The sequence below is a fragment of the Ornithorhynchus anatinus genome, chromosome 3 (assembly GCF_004115215.2).
Source record: "Ornithorhynchus anatinus isolate Pmale09 chromosome 3, mOrnAna1.pri.v4, whole genome shotgun sequence".
NCBI lineage: Eukaryota > Metazoa > Chordata > Mammalia > Monotremata > Ornithorhynchidae > Ornithorhynchus > Ornithorhynchus anatinus.
Window position 1 is genome coordinate 42,089,996 of NC_041730.1, and position 20,551 is coordinate 42,110,546.

Below are 20,551 nucleotides of genomic sequence, written 5' to 3' on the forward strand. Positions count from 1 at the left end.
TCAAAGGAGGAATAAGAAAGAGGAGACAGTTTAAAGAGGGCAGGGTGGGTGGAGAGGGGGAGACTGGGGAGTGGAGCAGAGCGTCGTGGACAGGGAACGTGTCAATTTACTGTTATATCGTACTCTCCTGGCTGCTTAGTACAGTGCCCTGCACACAGTAAGCTCTCAATAAATATGATTGAATAAATGAATGAGGGAGGATTACCTGATCAGCAGGTGGAGACACCCTCAACTGCCTTTAGTCTAAAAGAGAGCAGCGTCGTAGAGTTCCTAAACTTCCATTGGCCTGGCAGAGGTTATAGCACAGCTGTGGGAATGGAAATTCCGAGCCTATCTCTCTTGAAACAAAATTGGGCTGGATTTTTCAAAGTTTACAGTCAATTAGTGGCACTTACCTTGCATCCACCAAGCACTAGGTATCACGCCAGGCACTTGGGAGAGAAGAACGGTGGCATTTCAAAGCATATATTGATCACTCAATCGGTGGTATTTACCAAGCTCTTATGTGCAGAGCACTGTAATAAGCACTTGTCATCTTACGCTGTCGAGTCATTTCCGACCCATAGCAACTCCATGGCCACATCTCTCCCAGAATGCCCCACCTCCAACTAACATCCTTCTGGAAGTGTACCCATAGAGTTTTCTTGGTAAAAATACGGAAGTAGTTTACCGCTGCCTCCTTCCGAGCAGTAAATGAGTCTCCACCGTTGACTCTCTCTCCTGCAGCTGCTGCCCGGAACAGGTGAGTTTTGACTTGTAGCAGCTTGCCTTCCACTCGCTAGCCACTGTCCAAGCTAGGAATGGAATGGGTAGGCCTCTGCTTGACTCCCCCTCCCGTAGCCGAGACTGGTAGAGTACCGGAAACCCTCCAGGTGCTATCCTAAGAGAGGAACAAGCACTTGGGTGAGTTCAATACAACAGAGTTGATAGACTTGTTTCCCCTTGTTTCCCTGCCAAATGAAATACCATTCTCTCAGGGCAACATGGGATTTATTCCTGACCGAAGACTGGAAATGCTGCCTTTTACCACAATGATTGTAATTGTGCAAGGAGTAACAGAGCTTCGTTTGCTTTGAGTCAGAGAGATCCTGTGATACTTCATTGGAAGTGTGGCAGATGTCTTACCTCTCCCTGCTGATCAGGCAATCCTCCTTCTCTGCTTCACTCCCCAGACTCCACCTCTCCACCATTTTTAATTCTTCTTCTGAGGCCTTGAAAACTGTTTCCCATTTAGAAACAAAAGAGCCGTCTTTCCTATCCGAAATTGTCTAGGGCTGCCTCTAGTATTACCTTGAATTTATTGAATGCCTTTTCCAGGAAAAGGTTTAAGGTACTGTTCGTAGAAGCAGCCATGCCATCTGCCAGGCTTGCGAAGCAACTATCCCATGATCGGTCTTTTCCTTTGCTTCCTCCCCTCTCTGGGTGGCCTGCAGGGCAACCCACCACTTCACTCTGCCTGGGAAAAAATAATGAATTCAGCTCTGATGTGTTTTCATTACAAGATTAAAACAGAGGAAGTAGTAGGGAAAATTCTTCCCACAATGTGGGTTGGTCCTGGTATAAATACGATCCACAAGTTGGCACAAGTATAATCGGTTCAGGAAGAAGTAGCTGTGTTTGTGCGTGCTGAAGTGGTTCCCGTCAAGGACTGCTCCACTCCCCAGCTTCCACTCTTGTACTTGACTGTACAGTAGTTTGTGTTTCTTTTGAGGTTTTGCAACTGAACAGAATATAATTCTGTAAAATAAGTGAGCAGAGCCTTCTGCTAGGAATAAACATAACATAGGATTTTCTCCAAAAATAGTCAGTTACTGTGTTGCCTTTAAAACCTTCACCCCTAATCCCATTCATTTCTACTGTCAATAGTTGTTATAGCATGATTTTCCCTAAAAAGAACATAATCAGTGTTATAGCAGAAATGACCTTTATTTAAAGGGGTTACAGAAGCTCCCCGTTGGACTGATATAGTAACACACACTTTAGTTCTTAACATTTACCAAACCCAATCCAACATCACTAATTTGCACCAAATGGGAGTCTGGATTACTGAAAGACTGTATTTGCATAAATGTGGTGGTGAGGTTTGTTTTTTGGGGGTTTTTTTGTATTATTTTATTACCATGGGGTTGTCCTTTGAGTATGTGTCTGCATATCTGTGTGTCCCTTTTAATCTGTCCCTTTAAATCTGCTCATGAAGGAGCTGGAGCGACTGAACTTCTCTATCTCTTCAACACTGACTCTGCAGTCTCTTACCATTGGTTAAGTGAAACTGGGTGAACCATAGTGTAGGTCAAAAGCTTCTTGTTTGAAATCGAATTTACCTTCCTCTGCAAACAGTAGAGAAGATAAAGTCAATAACCAGTTCAGACTATCGCTGATTTCAGGATTAATAAAGTCTGGATTAATAAGGTTTTGTTGCATAAAGTTACCCTGGGGTGGAGGTCGGGGGTCAGAACAATCTTCTAGTCACCTACCCTAATGTGCCCCATTGTTATATTCCAGATTGTGTCCCCTTCAGCTTCTCCCAGTTGAAGAGACATGGATTGGTATCTAATCACAGCCCAATCAGCAAAGCCCCCCTCTCCTACAAATTTCTCTTTCGGACTCTGTATAAACTAGGCATTTTAGGCCAGAAAGCCAGTTTATGTCTCCATCAGAGAGCCGGCTTCAGGACCTGGACCAAGGAGTTTGGAAACCAGAGCAAGCCAGCACTTCCGTGGCTCATTGGAAAGAGCCTGGGCTTCGGAGTCAGAGGTCATGGGTTCGACTCCCGGCTCTGCCACTTGTCAGCTGTGTGACTGTGGGCAAGTCACTTCACTTCTCTGTGCCTCAGTTACCTCATCTGTAAAATGGGGATTAACTGTGAGTCTCACGTGGGACAACCTGATTACCCCGTATCTACCCCAGCGCTTAGAACAGTGCTCTGCACACAGTAAGCGCTTAACATATACCAACATTATTATTAGGAAGGAAAGAAAGGAATTTAAATTAAGGGTACCTCTGCTTGCTGCTCCAGAAATTCTGCTCCTTAAACAACTCCTCATCTGAACCGAGCCTAGGAGATACTGGCCTCGGGATCTCGCACCATTTTGGGTTCCAACCGAAGAGGGAGTCATTTAAGGAAAAGACCTATTGGTGTGGCAGAAGCCTCCCAGTCCAGGCTTCCCATTTTTGCAACTCCTTGGCTTCTCGCTTTAGGCAGCACCACTGACCGGACTGCCCCAGTTCTAGCCCTGCTCTCGGTTATCAATCATGCAATCAATATTTACTTAGCACTTACTACGTGAACAGCACGGGACTAAGCATTTGAGACAGTATAATAGGACAGAATTAGACACGATCCTCGCCCACAAAGACTTTACAGTCTCCAGTCTACATCTTTCTTTAGTGGAACTGCTTCCCCTATGAAATTAAAAAAAAATATGTCCCCAGGGAGGACTTAAAAGTTGTTGGTGATGATGAGTATGGAATCTCTCACCTTTAGACTGTAGGCTCGGGCAGGGAATGTGTTTACTGTTGTATGGTACTCTCCCAAGTGCTTAGTACAGTGCTCTGCACACAGTAAGCACTCAATAAATACGACTGAATGAAATACGAATGAATAAAACCTGCACTTACTTCTTTCAAGTTAGGAAGGAAATCAAAGACATAGCAAGTAAAAAGAATGCACCCACAAGAAAAGTGAAAGATTCAAATGAAGGTACCCTAGTTTGCATAGTGGTTTGAGCACGAGCCTGGGAGAAAGAAGCTCGTGGGTTCTAATCCTGGCTCCGCCCCTAGTCTGGTCTGTGACGATGGGCAAATCGCTTTCCTTCTCTGTGCCTCAGTTACCTCATCTGTAAAATGGGGATTGAGACTGTGAGCCCCAATTGGGGCAGGGACTGTGTCCAACTCGATTTGCTTGTATCCACCCCAGCACTTAGTGCAGTGCCCGGCACAAATCCATCATTATAATAATTATTATCACACCCTCGTAAAATCCTCTCCAACTAAACCCAATTTAACAACAACTATCTCAGTGGGCTGAATTGTTATCCCATTCTACAGATGGATCATGTTTGGTCGTGAGAAGGGAACAGCTAGGAAAACCAGATACCGAATTCTCCAGAAGGTATATCGAGGAGTCAAGATAGTTCTTCATTTGGTTCTATGGTGGCATGTTGACATCTTAACCAAAGAACGGATTCCCCTTCCTTCTTTAGCTCCATAACTTCACCACCAACCCACCCATCTCTGTTCCTCAGGATTATTCTAATTGGGCCTCTTAGGATCAGTTAATTCTAAGGGTCTTTCCTCTTATCTCAGCATTCGACCACGATTCGGTTTGCAATTCCTTCCCCTCTGGATTGAATAGAGGATGACAAGATGGTCGCGCTGATTGCGTGTTTCCACTCATTCGAGAAGCAGCAGGGTGTAGAGGATAGAGTCCAGGCTGGCAGACAGAAGGCCCCGGGTTGTAATCCCGGCTCTGCCGCGTGTCCACTGTGTGACCTTGGGCAGGTGTTTCAAGGTGAACCGGGGCACCCACCATCTCAAGGTTAAACGCTATCTCGTGACGGCTCAGGCTAGCAAAGCAGAACTCAAAGGTGAGGGTGGGACTCAGTCTCCACAACTGACAGCTAGATAGGCAACCCAGGCCAAGAATACAGAAGGTAACCCTCGTCCCCGTGCTAACCAAATAAGGTACGGAAGGGGAGGTGGGAGGGGGACAGAAATTGGACAAGCAGAAACCAGAAGCCTGTAAGGACAGATGATGAATACCCGTCACCTCCGACGTTCTGGCCGGCGGATCAAAACTCACAGCGGCCGTCTGTGTGGCACCTCTGCCCAGAGCGTCAGATGCCCGCTCTATCTGCACCACGTGAGGAGCCATGGGACAAGTGTCCCGCTGAACATGCGTGGGGCCGGAAGCTGGGGGGGTTTCACCACAGGCCTGTAACGCATAAATATATTCCTCCCGAGCATCGTGGGATGGAGCTAGGCGCTCCACCACATGCAAGTAACACATAAGTGAATTCCTCCCGTGTGGGATGCGTTCGTGGTCAGGAGCTTGGTGTTTCACCATGTGTGAGTAATTTATACGTGCATTCCTTCCTGAGAGGGAAGTTCAATTCGCCACGTGTGGATAACTAAAAATAAGTGTATTCCTCCCAAAGGGGAAGTTCAATTCACCACCTAGAATAAATCTAATATGGATCAGCCTTTCTGACTGCGCTTTCTCCCTCTCGCCGTGCCGATCCTCAAATTCATCCCTGTGTGAAGTCACTTTGCTTCTCTGTGCCTCAGTTATCTCATCTGTAAAATGGGGATTAAGACCGTGAGCTTCATGAGGGACTGTGCCCAATCTGATTAGCTTGTATCTACCCCAGTGCTTAGTACAGTGCCTGGTACATAGTAAGCACTTACAAATACTGTTAAAAAAAATAAAAGGATGAACTGCTTCAGGCTGGATCAGGGGAAACCACAAAGTCCCTGGGTTCAGAGGTGGTCAAGTCCTAGTTGACTTTGGCAGTGTATTCCGGGGATGTGAGGGTACAATTTGATCATTGCCTGATATAGCTTTTTTTTTGGTTCTTTTGATGAACACTAAATATTTTGACTCCCATGGCAAAGAATCCACTTGCCATGCTTAAAATGAGGCCACAGATCCACATCAATCAATCATATCTATGAGCACTTACTCCCAAGCACTGTACTAAGCGCTTGGGGAGCGTACAATATAATAACGTTTGTAGTCACATTCCCTTCCCACAGGGAACTTAAAGTCTAGAAGGGATGAACTGATATTCATCTTCGAGCCTTCCAGTAAGTGACTTGTACAATCCTTTTGGTCAACCACAAGAGTGAACCAAATAGCCTCACTTTAAAAAAAACAACAGAAAAGCAAAATTTCCCTTTCAAGCCCTTCTAGGTCAAGAGAAACTGGACAGAAGGAACTGTCTTTTCTGCAACTCTGTTATATAGGTTCCAACTTCCTTCTAGCCTGTAAACTCGTTGTGGACAGAGAACCTGTCTTCCAAGTCTGTTCCACTGTACTCTCCCAAGTGCTCTGCGCAAGTAAGCGGCGCTCAATACGATCGACTCACTCAGGATTTCACTTCATCGTAAAATCAAATTTCTCCCAATTAAAACAGGCGTCGATACTCGAGAATGTTTTTTTAAATCTTCCAGGGGGTGGCGGTTGTCCATTATTCATTCATTCATCCGATCACATTCATTGAGCTCTTACTGTGTGCAGAGCACTGTACTGCTTGGAAAGTATAATTCAGCAACAAATAGAGGCAATCCCTACCCGACAATGGGCTCATAGTCTAAAATGGGGGAGTCCATTACTGTCTGAAGGCCACCATCTTTAGGACACATAATCCATGGGCTCACAAGGATTTTTTTTTTAAGTACATCCCAGAAACTTTCTGCCCATGCCCAGAGGCACTAAAGCACCTACTTGGACTACACCCTTGACCCAATCACTTTCAAACATCTGGCATGCAACTATTACCAAATCGCAAACGGCCCGATGCTACCGCTAACAAAAAATGGGAATTCACTCCAAAGATTCAGGGATACAAGATCTACAATAACGGAAACAGTCACCAACGACTTGTTTGCTGCAATATATATTTTAATTCAAAGTGAATCTCGACAGTAATACACCATAAATTCTTATTTTGACACTCACCAAAATAGTCACCTGGAAAACCCGCTTTTTGTGACAAAGTACAGAAGGCTTGGTCACATTTAAATCACTGAGAACTAGAGAGAAATACTATAGCAAACTTTAAGAGACATTACATCCATAAAATTTTTCCCAGTCCTTATTGTAATATTGCACAGTGCAATTGCTACATGGCAAACTAGTGTAGCATAGAAACAAAAGCAAAAATAAAAAGCCACAAGTCTACAAATTGTTAAACAGTAACAGTTCAAACTTAGTAATCAAGTTTATATCATTGGGATCTAAAACAAATCTTCCTACACCTTGCAGTGTGATTTAACTTTTACTTTAACACCAATCAAGTTAAAATTAGCGGTAAATACAGAGATTTAAACATTAAAATAAAAAGGTTTTGTTAATACAGTAGCATAATTGATTAATAAAACACCCTGAATGAAAGATTAAAAACTGAATATTAAGAATTTTTATAAAAATAATTTGCAAATTAAAAATAGGTATGCAAATCTGTAGTCATGCAGTGTTTTATTTAAAAAAAGCATTAGAACCAAAAGGGAGTTTATAAATGGTTCGAAAAAGGGTGATTTTTCTTTCCAGAGATTTTTCATTCATTTGGTGAATTTGATTCATGGGAGGATTTCGATATACGCTTCCTCAAAATGCAAAAACAAAATCCAAGAGCACAACCTATAAAGAGCAGCCGGTTTTCTTAAGAATCAAATGCCGGGGCCCTTGTCCACTTAAAAAGACTATCGCAGCTATCGCAGCCACGTAACTTGAGATCAAATCGAAGAAAACACACCAGGGCAATGAAAATCACAAGGCCCCAAACAAAGTGAAAACTATGACATCGATCAATCCTTCACTCTTGGTGTCCCCAGCATATCCACTGCTGGCCATGGATTTTGAGCGGCAAAAACAAATCTGATTCCCAGGATCAAGGAGTTGGCAGAAACCAGGATTCCACTGGATGACATCATCAACAACTATGAAGAGTGTGTCGGGGCAAAATCATTTTACTTAAGTGTCTTCTTGACTTCCATAAACAGATGATTCTATAAATTGGTAAATAGATTTCAAATTCACCTCAGGCTATTCTTCCTTTTCCGATGTAGTAGTGATTGTATAAAATGCATAGAGCTTTTTACCAAAAACCTTGGAACTGTGTGTGGGGGAAACTGGATTCCTTCATTTTCAGTGTGACTAAAAAAAAATGTACTGCTGGTATTGGCTTTTTGACCTAATACTGCTATTTTGGGTTTGTCTTTTAAACAATCAAATTCAGGCACATTTATTACATTCGGTCATTAAATAAAACACTGCTTCTGTTAATGGAGCAAAGAAAATGTATTTGTTATTAGCTTATTGACAATCCTGGTAGAGCTGAACTAGTGGTATGAAATCCATTCATCAGAAAAAGAAATCCTGTAACTCAAAACATTTGGGAAGTTGAAACTCAAATGTTTTGCACTGTTTTTCCAGTAAATGCTATATATTCCAGATTTTGCTCTTTAAAATAAAAAGTTAAGTCAAGCCTGCAAGATACAGCTTCTCAAGTGTCTATACAATGTCAATATGAAAACATAAAAAATTAAGTTACATTGATACATCCACTTATGCAGTGATGAGCTCAAAAGTTAATGGAGATAAAATACTGATGCAAATAACACACCCCCAAAATAACATATGCAATTATCTTCCATCATTTACAATACAGTAGTTACAATGACACTCCAAACATGAAAGCAAAGTAAAAATCAAAAACCCCCACTTCTATTTCATGTAATTAGACTTATACAGAAATTAGAAGGCTAAGAAAAACTAGTTAATCACCTAATTTCACAGCTATCTGAAGTGGCAATCATTATATAGCAGCTTATCTATGATACATTCAAGATAAATGATACAATTTATTACTTGCCCATAAGCTAAAACACAGCCTCAGTTTAATACCTTTCCTTAAATCCCATCTCTAGTCTACAATATACTTGAGGTCTATGCAAAAAGTAGCTACCTTTTATAGGAAATGGATGATTAAGTCTTTGGTGCTGCAAAAGCAACTTCATTTAAACAGAACAAATCAAAACAAAACAAAACAAAAAACCAAGACGTACTTCCTAGGGAAGAAGAAAAAAAAAAGGCAAAAAGCATGTCATTTATGTCCCTGACGGAATGTATTAAATAAGCAAACACCACCAATAGGCTAAAAACAAATACCATAATGTAAAAAGGCTAAAATTTAACATTAACACATGCATAAATGAAAAATTGCACACAAAGAACTCACATCTTTTCAAGCTTCAATAGTAAATATTCTGCTACTATTTATTAAATACTGCATGGGTTTGCCCAAGCGAAGATGAAACCACGTCATGAATCAATGAGCATTTTGCATTTTCTTTCATTACCTAGTCAGAGTCATGCCTACCGCCCTCTACACGTTTTATTAAATCCAATTAGACAGCAAGCACTTTCAGAATAAACTACTTAGGCAGGATTGCAGTTCCATTTAACAGGATAAAATGCTGTGTGGTGAGGATTTAGTCTTCCACTACTCAGTGTGGAATCACCTTTCCTTAAGCACTACTAACTGCTTGCTTTTTTGAAGCTAGATCATTCTGAAAATTCAGACAGCAGAATTCAGCCGTAGCCCAAGTGCTGCCATCTCCTCCTAAGGAAAAAAACACCCCATACCAAAAATCAGACCACACGAAACCCAAGGTGAACGTTACGCTATCAAAAAAGAAAAGAAAAATCAGCAGATCTGAATTGTAAGTGCTGCAGTCCTCAACATTTATATATAAGGAATAACATTAACAACCTCAAATATTTAAGGCACTATGTGTGGGAACGGTTTACAATGCAGCTGAGATTATTAGGACGACGACATTAAAGAGCAATGTCTAGGCAACGTCTTGCCCATGCAAAAGACACATGCAAATGTAAAGAACGATAGCTCAACTTCTGTAGATAAGTGACTCAACATTGAAACACCAAGACACAGATAATACAAACATTTACTTGTACACCGTACTTCTGACATATGTGCATCTGTTGCTCTAAATCTGTACACTGAATGGCTTCCCAAATGTAGACGTGTCTTGCACTAGTTAGAAGGCAATTTTATAAAAAATAGATGGAGCAAAATTGGGCTTCTGCTCCCATAAGTCACCTGTCTAGAGTTACTATATAAGAAGATAACATGACCAAAGACAAGTTATACCAAATGTGCAAAACACATTAAAAGTGAGTTGGTTTTTTTTTTAAAGCTCAAAGTTGTTTAAATTGCACCCAAGTCTACGTGATTCAAAAAATATTCTTCTTGTTGTGCCATGGCTAATATTTATTAAATACCATGTTTGTTTTGTCTGTTTTTTTTGTATTTTAAATCAAAGGTTTGTAATCATTGAGCTTCCTCGACAGACCGTTATTTGAGTTCTCACATATATGGATACTGGCTGAGTTTGGTTGGGCTCAATGGGAATCCTGTGTAAGCGGGGGATGCGGTGATGTAGGGATGGGGCGGGAAGATGGGTTTGTACGGAGTCCGGTGGATGGTGGGGGAAGCTAACAGGCGGGGATTGATGCCCACCGGGACTTGGTGAACTAGGCCACCCGGATGAGAGATGCTGTAAGCCGGATGCTGTAACAGAGGTCTCGAGGTACACGGGGAGGCCAGGAGGTGGGCCACGGGGGCGGTGGTGCTGAGGGGGGCGGACGGCGGGTAGGGAAGGAGAGCAGGCTGTCCTCCAAGGGGTGCGCTTCCGGCCAAGTGGGCGTGCACCGTGGGGTGATTCGGGCTTCCGTGGGAGAGGGGGAAGGGGTGGTTGGCAGCAACAGTAGCCGCGATGTACGCTGGCTGTCTTCGATGGCCGTAGTTTCCGTTCCACTCCTGAGGTCCGGATCCAAAGTGCTGGACCTGGCCGGCCAGAAAAATCAGACGAGAAATAAAACAAAGTGACTCGTCGCAGAATCCGCCAAACTTCTCCTCGTGATGGATGCCCCCTCCCTACCCCCGACCCAATCGCCGCCCCCCACTTTAAACCGGGTAACCTGATATTCCCTACAAGGTTAACAACTATTCTCGGTTCTGCCAGTAAGCGTGAATTCCATTATGCACTTTGGCTAGAACGCCGCGGCGGAGTTAAGGAATGGTCTGGAACCAATGTGACGCGGCATCGAAGAAACGGCTGGGCCCCTGCCCAAGGCATCAGACGCGGTGAACGCAACGATGAGGCTTTTTCCCATCGTGGGGGGCAACCAGAGTGCGATCCTTGGGTTACAGGAGCACCGGGTGTAGATGTAAAGGAAGAATAAAGGAAGTTGCATCATTTGAAGATGAAAAGCATGACCGGCACCCACCAGTTTACCACCATTAGCGACCCAGGATCAACAAAGAGCTTACAGCTCTAGGCCGTAAGCTCGTTCTGGGCAGGGAATGTGACCTTTTATTGTTATATTGTACTCTCCCAGGAGCTTACTACAGTGCTCTGCACACAGTAAATGCTAAGTAAATACGATTGAATGAATGAACAAAGCAACTGATTCAACTGAGTAATAATAATGATGGTATCTGTTAAGTGCTAACTACCTGTCAAGCACTATTCTAAACTAGGGGAGATGCAAGCTAATCAGGTTGGATACAGTCCCTGTCATTCATTCATTCAATCGCATTTATTGAGCGCTTAGTGAGTGCAGAGCACTGCACTAAATGCTTGGAAAGTACAATTCAGCAACAAATAAGAGACAATCCCCGCCCACAACGGGCTCACGGTCTAGAAGGGAGGAGAGGGGAGACAGGCATGGGGCTCACAGTCTTAATTCCCATTTTAAAGATGTGGGAACTGAGGCTCTGAGAAATGAAGTAACTTGCCCAAGGTCACGCAGCCAACAAGTGGTGGAGCCAGGATTAGGATCCAGGTCCTTCTGACTCCCAGGCTCTTTTGGCAAAATCAAAAATCACACCCCAAAAAAATCACGTCTGAGAGGGTGCAGGCCAGGGCAGAGCAGAATGGGGGCCAAGGGCTGGATGAGGTAGCCGACCCCCTCCTGCAGCTCCTCCTACCTTCCTGAGCAAGCCAGGAAGCCGTCAGCGATACCACAGGCCTCAGTTGTCCCCGTCACTACTGTCAGGGCTGCAGAACGTGAAGGGGTCGGTAACTGTGTCTGGAGCTGCACGACCAGTCCCACCTCCCTCCCAGCCGAGAGAATTTTACACGTGTGTCTCAGAATTCAGTAGGTGGCTTCTGCTCCATATCACTGCCCACTCCTTGTCTAGACAGTTAATATGTTCAGTCCTTTCAAGTGCACGCTTTCCCCATCTATTTCAACCAGATCAATTAGGGGGTTACGGAACACCAGTCCGATGATGCCAGCCCGTCTGGGCACAGTGCAGGGAGAAGAACCGGCCAGTGTGTATGGTGCCAGATACGGTAAGCACCACCTCGTGAGTTTCTAACAACACACCCTCCGTGTTGTGAGAGAATTAGGTGCAGCTTCATCAGAGAGATTTGGTCTTAAGGTTGTCTACCCTTAACTGCCTTCACTGATCAGTACACTGGGAGAAGGAAGAGACAAAAAATTAGTCCGCGCATTTTCAGCCCAGAGTTCAGCGGGGAGACGGATGCTGTGTCAAAATCCTGTTGATGGCAAGATAGTTCAGGAAAAAAATGTACCTGACTGAAGTTCAAATGTTGCTGCTGGAATGCTGATGTCAATTTTTGCTGACGGTTACCCACAGCTGAAGGCTGGTTTAATCTTCCAGGGGCAGATCGACCTTTTATCAACGGCTGGCAAGCAGGATCTGGAAATGCAGACATTTTGGATGAGTTTTTTCCCCTTGTCAGAGAAAATGGAGAGCTAAGGCTCTCCTTTAGTAATGTGCAGAGGATGGGTGCTCCGGAGAGACTTGAGTTTAAAGGAAAGGCCTGCTTCTGCGCAATGAAATTTTCCAGGTGTCACCTGGCAAAGAGGCCAGGTGGTTCTCAGGTGCAGGTGTCTGGGACACGGCCATTTGGGCGGGTGGGACTCGGCGGCATTGTCGGGGCTGCTAGGGACCCCTCCATCCAAGGATGAGACCATGCCTCTACAGGGGTCTATCCTCCACAAACTGCAGGCCCTGATGGGGAGCCCCTCTGCTAATTATGGTCTGACCTACAGCTGTGGGAAGCTCTAGGGATCAAATTCTTCCCTGCCAGGAAGACTGGACCCAGAAAAGTCAAATGAAAGAACTCTGTGGGCAGGGTTAGGGAGACAAACCTTACTCCTCATAGCTAATGGGAGAAGAAAAAGAGGAACGAGCCACACCGACATGCTACAATACTCGAAGCTCGATCTCTGATTCTACTAGCTAGCACCTGGGACCACAAAATAATAACAATAATAAAGGTATTTGTTAAGTGCGTAAAAATAATTATGCTATGTTAAGCGCTTACTATAAGCAGTGTTTGAGCACTGTGATAGATACAAGGTTATCAGGTTGGACACAGTCCCTGTCCCACACAGGGCTCACAGTCTTAATCCCCATTTTACAGATGAGGTAACTGAGGCACAGAGAAGTTAAGTGACTTGCCCGACATCACACAGCAGACAAGTGGTGGGGCCAGGATTAGAACCCATGTCCTCTGACTCCAAAACCCGTGCTCTTGCCACTAGGCCATACTTACTACGTGACAAGCACTGTACTAAGCCCTGGGGAAGATACAAGATAATGGGGTTGGACGCAATCCCCGTCCCAAGTGGGGCTCACGGACTAAGCAGGAGAGAGTAGGATTCGATACCAATTTTACAGACAAGGAAGCTGAGGCACAGAGAAGTTAAGTGCCTTCCACAGGGTCACAGAGCAGACCAGTGGCAGAGTCAGGTTTAGAACCCAGGTCCTCTGACTCCCAGGCCCATGCTCTTTCCACTAGTCCACGCTGCGTCCTGTGGTGATTTCTGATGCATCACTGGACTTCTCATTTACCTTCCCTCAGACCATGTTTGAGACCATGTCACACAATCTGCATTTTAATTCATGAGCAGTAAGAAGTTCACTTAAGAGGTGGGGAGTATGAAGAAAAACTAGGTTGATCATTATCAGTCCCACCCTGCATAACGATGGGAAGACTGAAAAAAATAAATTTACCCGTATTTGCCATCTGTTCGTCTGCATTTAATCTATTCTCTATTCTCATTGGTGGCACCACCACGGTGCAGACGGCTGGCTTGGCTTCTTGGTCAGCAGAGGCTAGGGAGTCTCCATTTGGATGGCCGTCTTCTGCAAACCTGCTCTCCGCAAAGGGGCTGTCGTGGCCCGAAGAATCTGACGTTGGGGACCCGTCCACGGTATCACAGCCGCTCTCCTGCTCATCATCTGACATACTACAACCACAGGCATTATTAAGAAGTAAAATTGCTCTTTCTTTCACAGAAAATGGGTTAAAGTGTAAGACTCAGTCTTGGCTGGATTCCCTGACCCACGCCTGGATTTTGCTCGGCCGACTATCTCTTCCTATTAGCCACGGTCAGGGCTGTTTCCCAGTTTTCCTTAGATTTCTTTCTCTTTTTTAATGGTATTTGTTAAGCACCATGTGCCAAGCGCTGTACTATGCGCTAGGATGGACACAAGCTTATCAGGTTGGACACGGTCCCTGACCCAGGGAGGGCTCACAGGCTTAATCCCCATTTTACAGATGAGGTAACGGAGGCACAGAAAAGTTAAGTGACTTGCCCAAGGTCACAGAGCAGACAAGCGGTGGAGCTGGGATTAGAACCCAGGTCCTCTGACTCCCAGCCCCATGCTCTAGCCACTTGGCACACTGCTTCTTTCCCACCAAATAACCGCTCCTTTTAGCTTCAGAGTATAGTCGTCACCGGTTCTTCTACCCACTCTCTGATCGAGTCTCTCCTTTTCTGGACATACACAGCTCTCCCTGAATGGACCCCTGTGTTTGGAAACCATGAACAACATTTTGAAAAAATTTCAACAGAGGGCAGAGGCGGAAGCTATTATCTGGGTCCATTTTCCATTAAAAGCCGAAAGGCTACAATCCTAAATTTAATCCTAAAACTAAAAGTAATGGGGCTGTCCATCTAGGCTGACCATGCAGAGCTCCATTCTTATGGAAGGGAAAAAGGTATTCCAGTTTTGGAAACAGAATAATACTTCTGGTATTTGTTAATTGTTTACTCTGGACCAAACATGGAGGTAGATACAAGATAAAAAGGTCAGACACAGTTCCTCCTCCAACTGCGCTCACGGTCCAGTTGAGGGGGAGATCAGGTATTGAATCCCCATTTTTTAAGTGAAGCACAGAGAAACTAGGTGACTTGCCCAAGGTCACCCAGCAGGTGAGTGGCGAAGCTGGGATTAGAGCCCAAATCCTCAGACTCCCAGACACATGCTCTTTACATCGGGCCATGCTGCCTTCCCATGAATTTCAGTTTTCTTCCGCATTACAAAAAACGCTGGCAACGCCAAAATACAAATTTATCAGGTCCATTTTAAAAAGTTAGGGAGGGAGAATAGTCACATTTTTAAATAATGTTTTTATTAAAGGTATTTTCAGCACATGAAACGAAGGATGTTGGAAGTCATCTGGTTATTCTAAACTTGCAAAGATCTGATGATGCTTATTTAACAGAACTTCAGTGTCCCATTTGAAGCTCTTTCCCGTCTTAGGAGAGTGCTCAATGACTAAGTGTAATTTTTTTTAAAGAAGAACTGCCTATCCCAGTGGGTCTACGGACATACTGAGGATATAGGATGATCCGTGCTAACTGGTGGCAGCGAAGGAAAACTCATATTTCAAGGGGAATTCCACAAATGGGAGGAACTCGTTCGTTATAGACCTCTCTCCATTTCCATTTCCTGCTTATATCCCTAAATTATATATACACGTTATTTATTTGTGTCTACAGCCATAATTTATTAACTTATTTAGTTATATCGATGCCTGTCCCCCCTCTAGACTATTAGCTCTTTCTGGGCAGGGAATTTATCTACTCTTTTATACTGTATTTTCCCAAGAGCTTAGCACAGTGCTCTGCACACAGTAAGTGCTCAATAAATATGTTTGAATGAATGAACGATTTGACTGGTTGACTCATTTACAGAACCAGGGTGGTGTTTCCACGTGGCTTTCTTGAGTGTTCACGCAACGCCGCGCTAGGGGAAGTTCTAGTACCTGTTGGGCCTCTTGCAGGGTGATGGGCTGGTCTGCCCGGAGGAGCTGGTGCTCAAAGTGCTGTCGGGGCTACTCAGCGAGCAGGCGCGGTTGATATTCAAGGTGCTCTGGCAGGCCTCGCAGTCTAGGCTGCCTTTACATCTGAGACAAAAGAGAAAAGGCAACTCAGAAAATGCACCAAATGTCCAGGATCCCCTCTGATTCACCATCCCACCTCCAACCGTAAAGGGGGCCGGGGGTGGCGGGGACAGGGATGTTTACGTCGGCCCGCCTGAAACGCGTTAACGGACTTCCCCGGAAAGAAATCGCCGTATTCAGCTTGTTGAGCATTTCTCTCCTCGGCCAGTAGCCGAGCCTCTCATTTAGGGATTGAGACTGCATCATCTTCATCGGGAAGGAAAGGAACGCTACAGCGGGCTGATCTGGGATCAGCCATAAGTGAGGCAAGATTAGGAGGTAAAGATGTTCGTTTTGGGGCCTTCCAGGGAAGGCACTAAATCGACTTTCCCATCTAAAGCAAACGGTGTGATCGCGAACAAGCTATGGAAAGAAGAAAGGGGTTATCGCATCCCACTAGAGGGTGCTATAATTAATGGTCGGAATTCAATAATAGTATTTATTGTGCGCTTACTATGTGCAGAGCACTGTACTAAGCGCTTGGAATGTACAATTCGGCAAGAGATAGAGACAATCCCTGCCCACTGACGGGTTTACAGTCTAATCGGGGGAGACAGACGAAAAGAATAGGAATAAAGAGAATAAGGCCCGTCAGTAAACTTACTCTCTGAGCGAATGTCTTTGTGCTGTATCTTCCTCATCAGTATCACTGCTAATCGTGATCACGCTCACTGCAGGACTTGGGGAATCCGCGATGAGAATAGTCTGCCGTTGCTTGTTTGAAACAGACGAATCAGGATTTTGCCTGACTGGTGTTTTACAACAACTCCTTTCTCCTCCTTCTGAGTTATGATTGTCCTGTGTTTCTAGGCAACTGATTCTCTCAACAGCTTTCATATTGATTATCTTTGGAGAAATAAATGCTGAATTTGGGATATTGGTATTTTGCAGTGAATTACTCCTGCAAAGAAATGTTTCGGTTACTCATTTTGTACACACGCTTCGGTGGAACGGACTTAAACTTGAGACTTCGTAAAATGAAACACTTTTCGCGAGCTCTGATTTGCCAGGAATCAAGAGGACATACAGCTCTGACATTCAGGTCACAAATTTTAATACAAATAAGATGTAATAACCACTAATTAAGACTACATAGGCTAGGTCCATATCCAACCCAAAAGACCATCTGTGCACACATATCCTATATTAATTCAGTAAGAATACTGACTGGCTATCAGAACTCCTCTGCATGCTTCAAGAGTTTCTAGCCAAGCATTCTGGCACATCATCCCCAGAAGTGGAACGAAGAGGACCAGGCAGCGAGCCGGTTGGAGGCTGTTGCCCAGAAATGTGGCCAAAGGGCGAGATGAGGCCAGGGGATGGAGCTCACCATAGCCAGATCTTTTTTTAATGGTCCTACTCTCTCTCCTCTCCCAAGCTCCCCTGTCCTGCTGCTGCTGACATGGATCCTCTCTCCCATCACTGCCGCCCCGTCGTCAGACAGGGCCCTTAAGCTTAGAGGTATTTATATGGCTAAAGATATGATATCATAGGTCAAAAGGGCAATAAAGGCAATCTTACCAAGTGAAAGCATTTATTTCCTCTCTTCCTGGCTCCCATTCCATTAGTTTTACCAAAATACCTCTGAGAAATTAAGAAGGGAGCTGGCTTAGTGTTTGTTTTTAAGCAAGGCTATCAAAGAGGTCATTTTGAATTAAAAAGAAGTGACCCTCGTGTGCATGCAATATTTACTTTGAAGATGAATTCTCACCTTCTACAGAGGGGAAGAGGTACTAATACTGACCTGTTCTGGCACATTTTGTGTTTCTTCGCAGCAGCGGGCTGAGGCCAGACAACATGTGCAATGCCCACACTGATTGGCTGAGGGGCCGAAAGCGTTATCTGATTGGTTAAGAGCGGCTGAGGCAACACGGAGTTGTAATGATTGCTGTGTGAAATCACTTTCCTAGAGAGAGGAACGAATACTTTCAGGAACACAAAAGCGGCGCATTGGGGGAAAAAAAGAATGGACAGGAACCCCGAACCTTATCATTAGCCCTAAAACCTTCCCCAGGACCTACCCCCAGTCTCCGAGCCTCTGTGGGCCAGCCACAGTCTCGGAAGTTAGCGTGGTCGTAGAAGGAGCCAGGGCTGTAACTTGCTGCCAAGCAGGAATGAGGATCTGCTGGGTTCGGTTAGACCACGTCTGGAGAAGGAAACAAAAATTACCCTTCTGCTGAGGAATTCTAAAAACAGATGTCACAAAGTCAAGTGCTTAGTTCAGTGCTTTGCAAACAGTAAGTGCTCAATAAATACAATTGAATGAACGAACAGGGAATACTTTTAAATAATATCCTGAAACTTTAAAATGCATAAATTGTATGGCTCCCTAGGACGAAGCTGCTCATCCTTTAGGGATGCAATACATACTTGAGGACTACTTTGCAGATCAAAGTAACGCATTATTTTTACAAATCAAAGCTAGAGAAACATCTCGGGCCTGGGAGTCAGAGGACCAGGGGTCTAATTCTGGCTCTGCTACCTCCTTGCTCTGTGACTTTGGGCAAATCACTTAACTTTTCTGCTCTTCAGTTTCCTCCTTTGTAAAACGAAGGTTCGTTACCTGTTGTCTGGCCTACTGTGACCGCCCTACGTGACAGGGATTGGGTCCATCTGGATTATTTTGTATCTATCTCAGCACTTAGTATAGTGCTTGAGACGTAATAAGCGCTTAACCAATACCACAATTATTACTCTTAAACCCAGAAGGCCGCATCATCTGAAGGTATCAGAAGCCCTTGAATGCTCGAGGACACACCTGAGAGAGAACTCCGGGCCGAATCTGAAGAGGCTGAATGGCGGGGGCCTGGGTCACCAGGGGGACTGCATTGTCCACCCTTACTGAGTAACTGGTCGGTTTGCCATGGTTCGCAGGAATACCTGAAAGAAGAAAACAATCAACAGCTTTCACACAGAAACTCAGGGTCACCCGGGGAATAAACAATGTGGACGAACAACTAGCCAACTCCTTTCTTTCTACCTATTCTTTGAGGTCTCAAGTGTCCTGCCCAGTTCTGAAGTCGGAATCCCCAACATCCCTACACCAAAACATTTTGTCTACTTTCATAGGACATAGGCGAGAAAACATTTTTCAAGGTTTTATGCAAAAAGCCTTCTCTCCTAAAAGCAGCAGAAATGCTTTGTAATATCCTGGAGACAATGTATGAATGGGTTCTAGGTGAGTTCACAGGACAAATGCCTTAGAGGATCATGCCAACAATCCCCCTGCACCAAGCCAGAGTTCTGGCTCTGACTCCTAAAGACATCTGGAGGAACAATGTGATGGTTGTTCCCCTGGGGATGTCCCTACCAGTGAAGATGGGGGTGCCTTTCAATATTCCTCACTTTAATGATTCAACATGGACTTATCATCCATGAATCTCTCTAAACCCTTCTTGAGCCTTTTAACTTTTCCAACTTTTTTTGTCTAAAATCCTTAACTTCTCCTCTTCTCCTCTAAGGTGGACTTCTCAAAAACAAATATATCCAATTCTTCTTGAATCTATTGTTTTCTGCCTTCTTAGCTTTTGTGGTGAGTTTACCCCCACTATCTGAGAAGGTTTCTCCATTTATTTGTTTGGAAGATAAAACTTCCAGGTCTTGGTTAGTTCAGTTTCGTTGTTACGAGGTTTGGCGAACAACAGATCATGTTTGCTCTTCCCCATAAACCTTCACGATTTTATACACTTCTCCCCTCCCCCCACCTGTCATCTTTCCAAACAAAAGCGTGACTTATTTAACCTCTAGCGAGAAGGTGAGAAATGATATCGTCTCCCCTCTCCCGTAGTTCACTTTACTTACACACCATCTGCACTAATCTACTTACTAAGCAAGAAAAAGGAAACTTTGAAAGGTTAGAAGCTAGAAAAGTATTGACTTATATCCTTAGCCCTAAAACCCTGAGAAATAACTTCAGCAGCCATAAAAACTAATGTAAGATTTTTTTTTTTTAACATACATTTGAGACATCATCAGACTAGGCACATACACACCAAACTGCAATGTGAAAGTATTTTTCAGTATTTCTTTAGAAAGACTGAGCATGCAACTACACACTAGAAACATCAAAGAAATGGGTCAGAGTCCTAATATCTACCAATAAAACCAATTATTGTTAATATTCTTTGGACTTCTAATGGCATCATTCACCCAAACATATGAAAGCAATTGCAAACTTTCAGCCTCAACGTCTTCAGGTGATCGGCAAGTTTTAATAGCTGCATTTTTCAGTTGGGGAGCTTGGGCAAAGATTATTTAGGTGGCCCCTCCTAAGCCATGGCATAGACACTGAGTCAATTCAGTGTCCCCGGCCTTTCAGGCCCTTGCTGAGTATTTTGTAGACAGGCTAGAGGTGCAGTCCAAATCTAATTTGGTATGTAAATATATTTCATTTTGTGCTTTCTGGCCAATCTGAAATGCTGTAATTACGAATAATAGTGCTTTCCTTTCTTGTGGAGTTTTATCACTTACATGTATAAATTATCCAAATAGGTTCCAGAGTGTAAATGAATGTGATTCATTTTGTTTTGAGGGG

At 44.1% G+C, this 20,551-nt stretch overlaps 1 protein-coding gene and 1 non-coding gene across 4 annotated transcripts in view; both read right to left on the bottom strand.

Annotated features, from left to right (window-relative positions):
* Positions 1–752: 752 nt before the first annotated feature.
* Positions 753–890, bottom strand: LOC114810737. The gene has a single exon (XR_003758432.1). It is a non-coding gene; the product is annotated as a small nucleolar RNA SNORA7 (small nucleolar RNA).
* A 5,711-nt stretch (positions 891–6,601) lies between these two features.
* The window catches only part of HIPK3 (homeodomain interacting protein kinase 3), a 123,315-nt gene continuing 109,365 nt past the window's right edge, over positions 6,602–20,551 (bottom strand). For all 3 annotated transcript variants that reach the window (XM_039911467.1, XM_029061785.2, XM_029061784.2), the window contains 8 exons: positions 18,776–18,897; positions 18,039–18,163; positions 17,762–17,923; positions 16,622–16,918; positions 15,841–15,981; positions 13,800–14,035; positions 12,349–12,476; positions 6,602–10,592 (listed from right to left, as the gene is read on the bottom strand). In XM_039911467.1, coding sequence (XP_039767401.1) covers positions 10,113–10,592; positions 12,349–12,476; positions 13,800–14,035; positions 15,841–15,981; positions 16,622–16,918; positions 17,762–17,923; positions 18,039–18,163; positions 18,776–18,897 — 1,691 coding nt within the window. In that variant the 3' untranslated portion in view covers positions 6,602–10,112. The remainder of the gene's footprint in view (positions 10,593–12,348; positions 12,477–13,799; positions 14,036–15,840; positions 15,982–16,621; positions 16,919–17,761; positions 17,924–18,038; positions 18,164–18,775; positions 18,898–20,551) is intronic.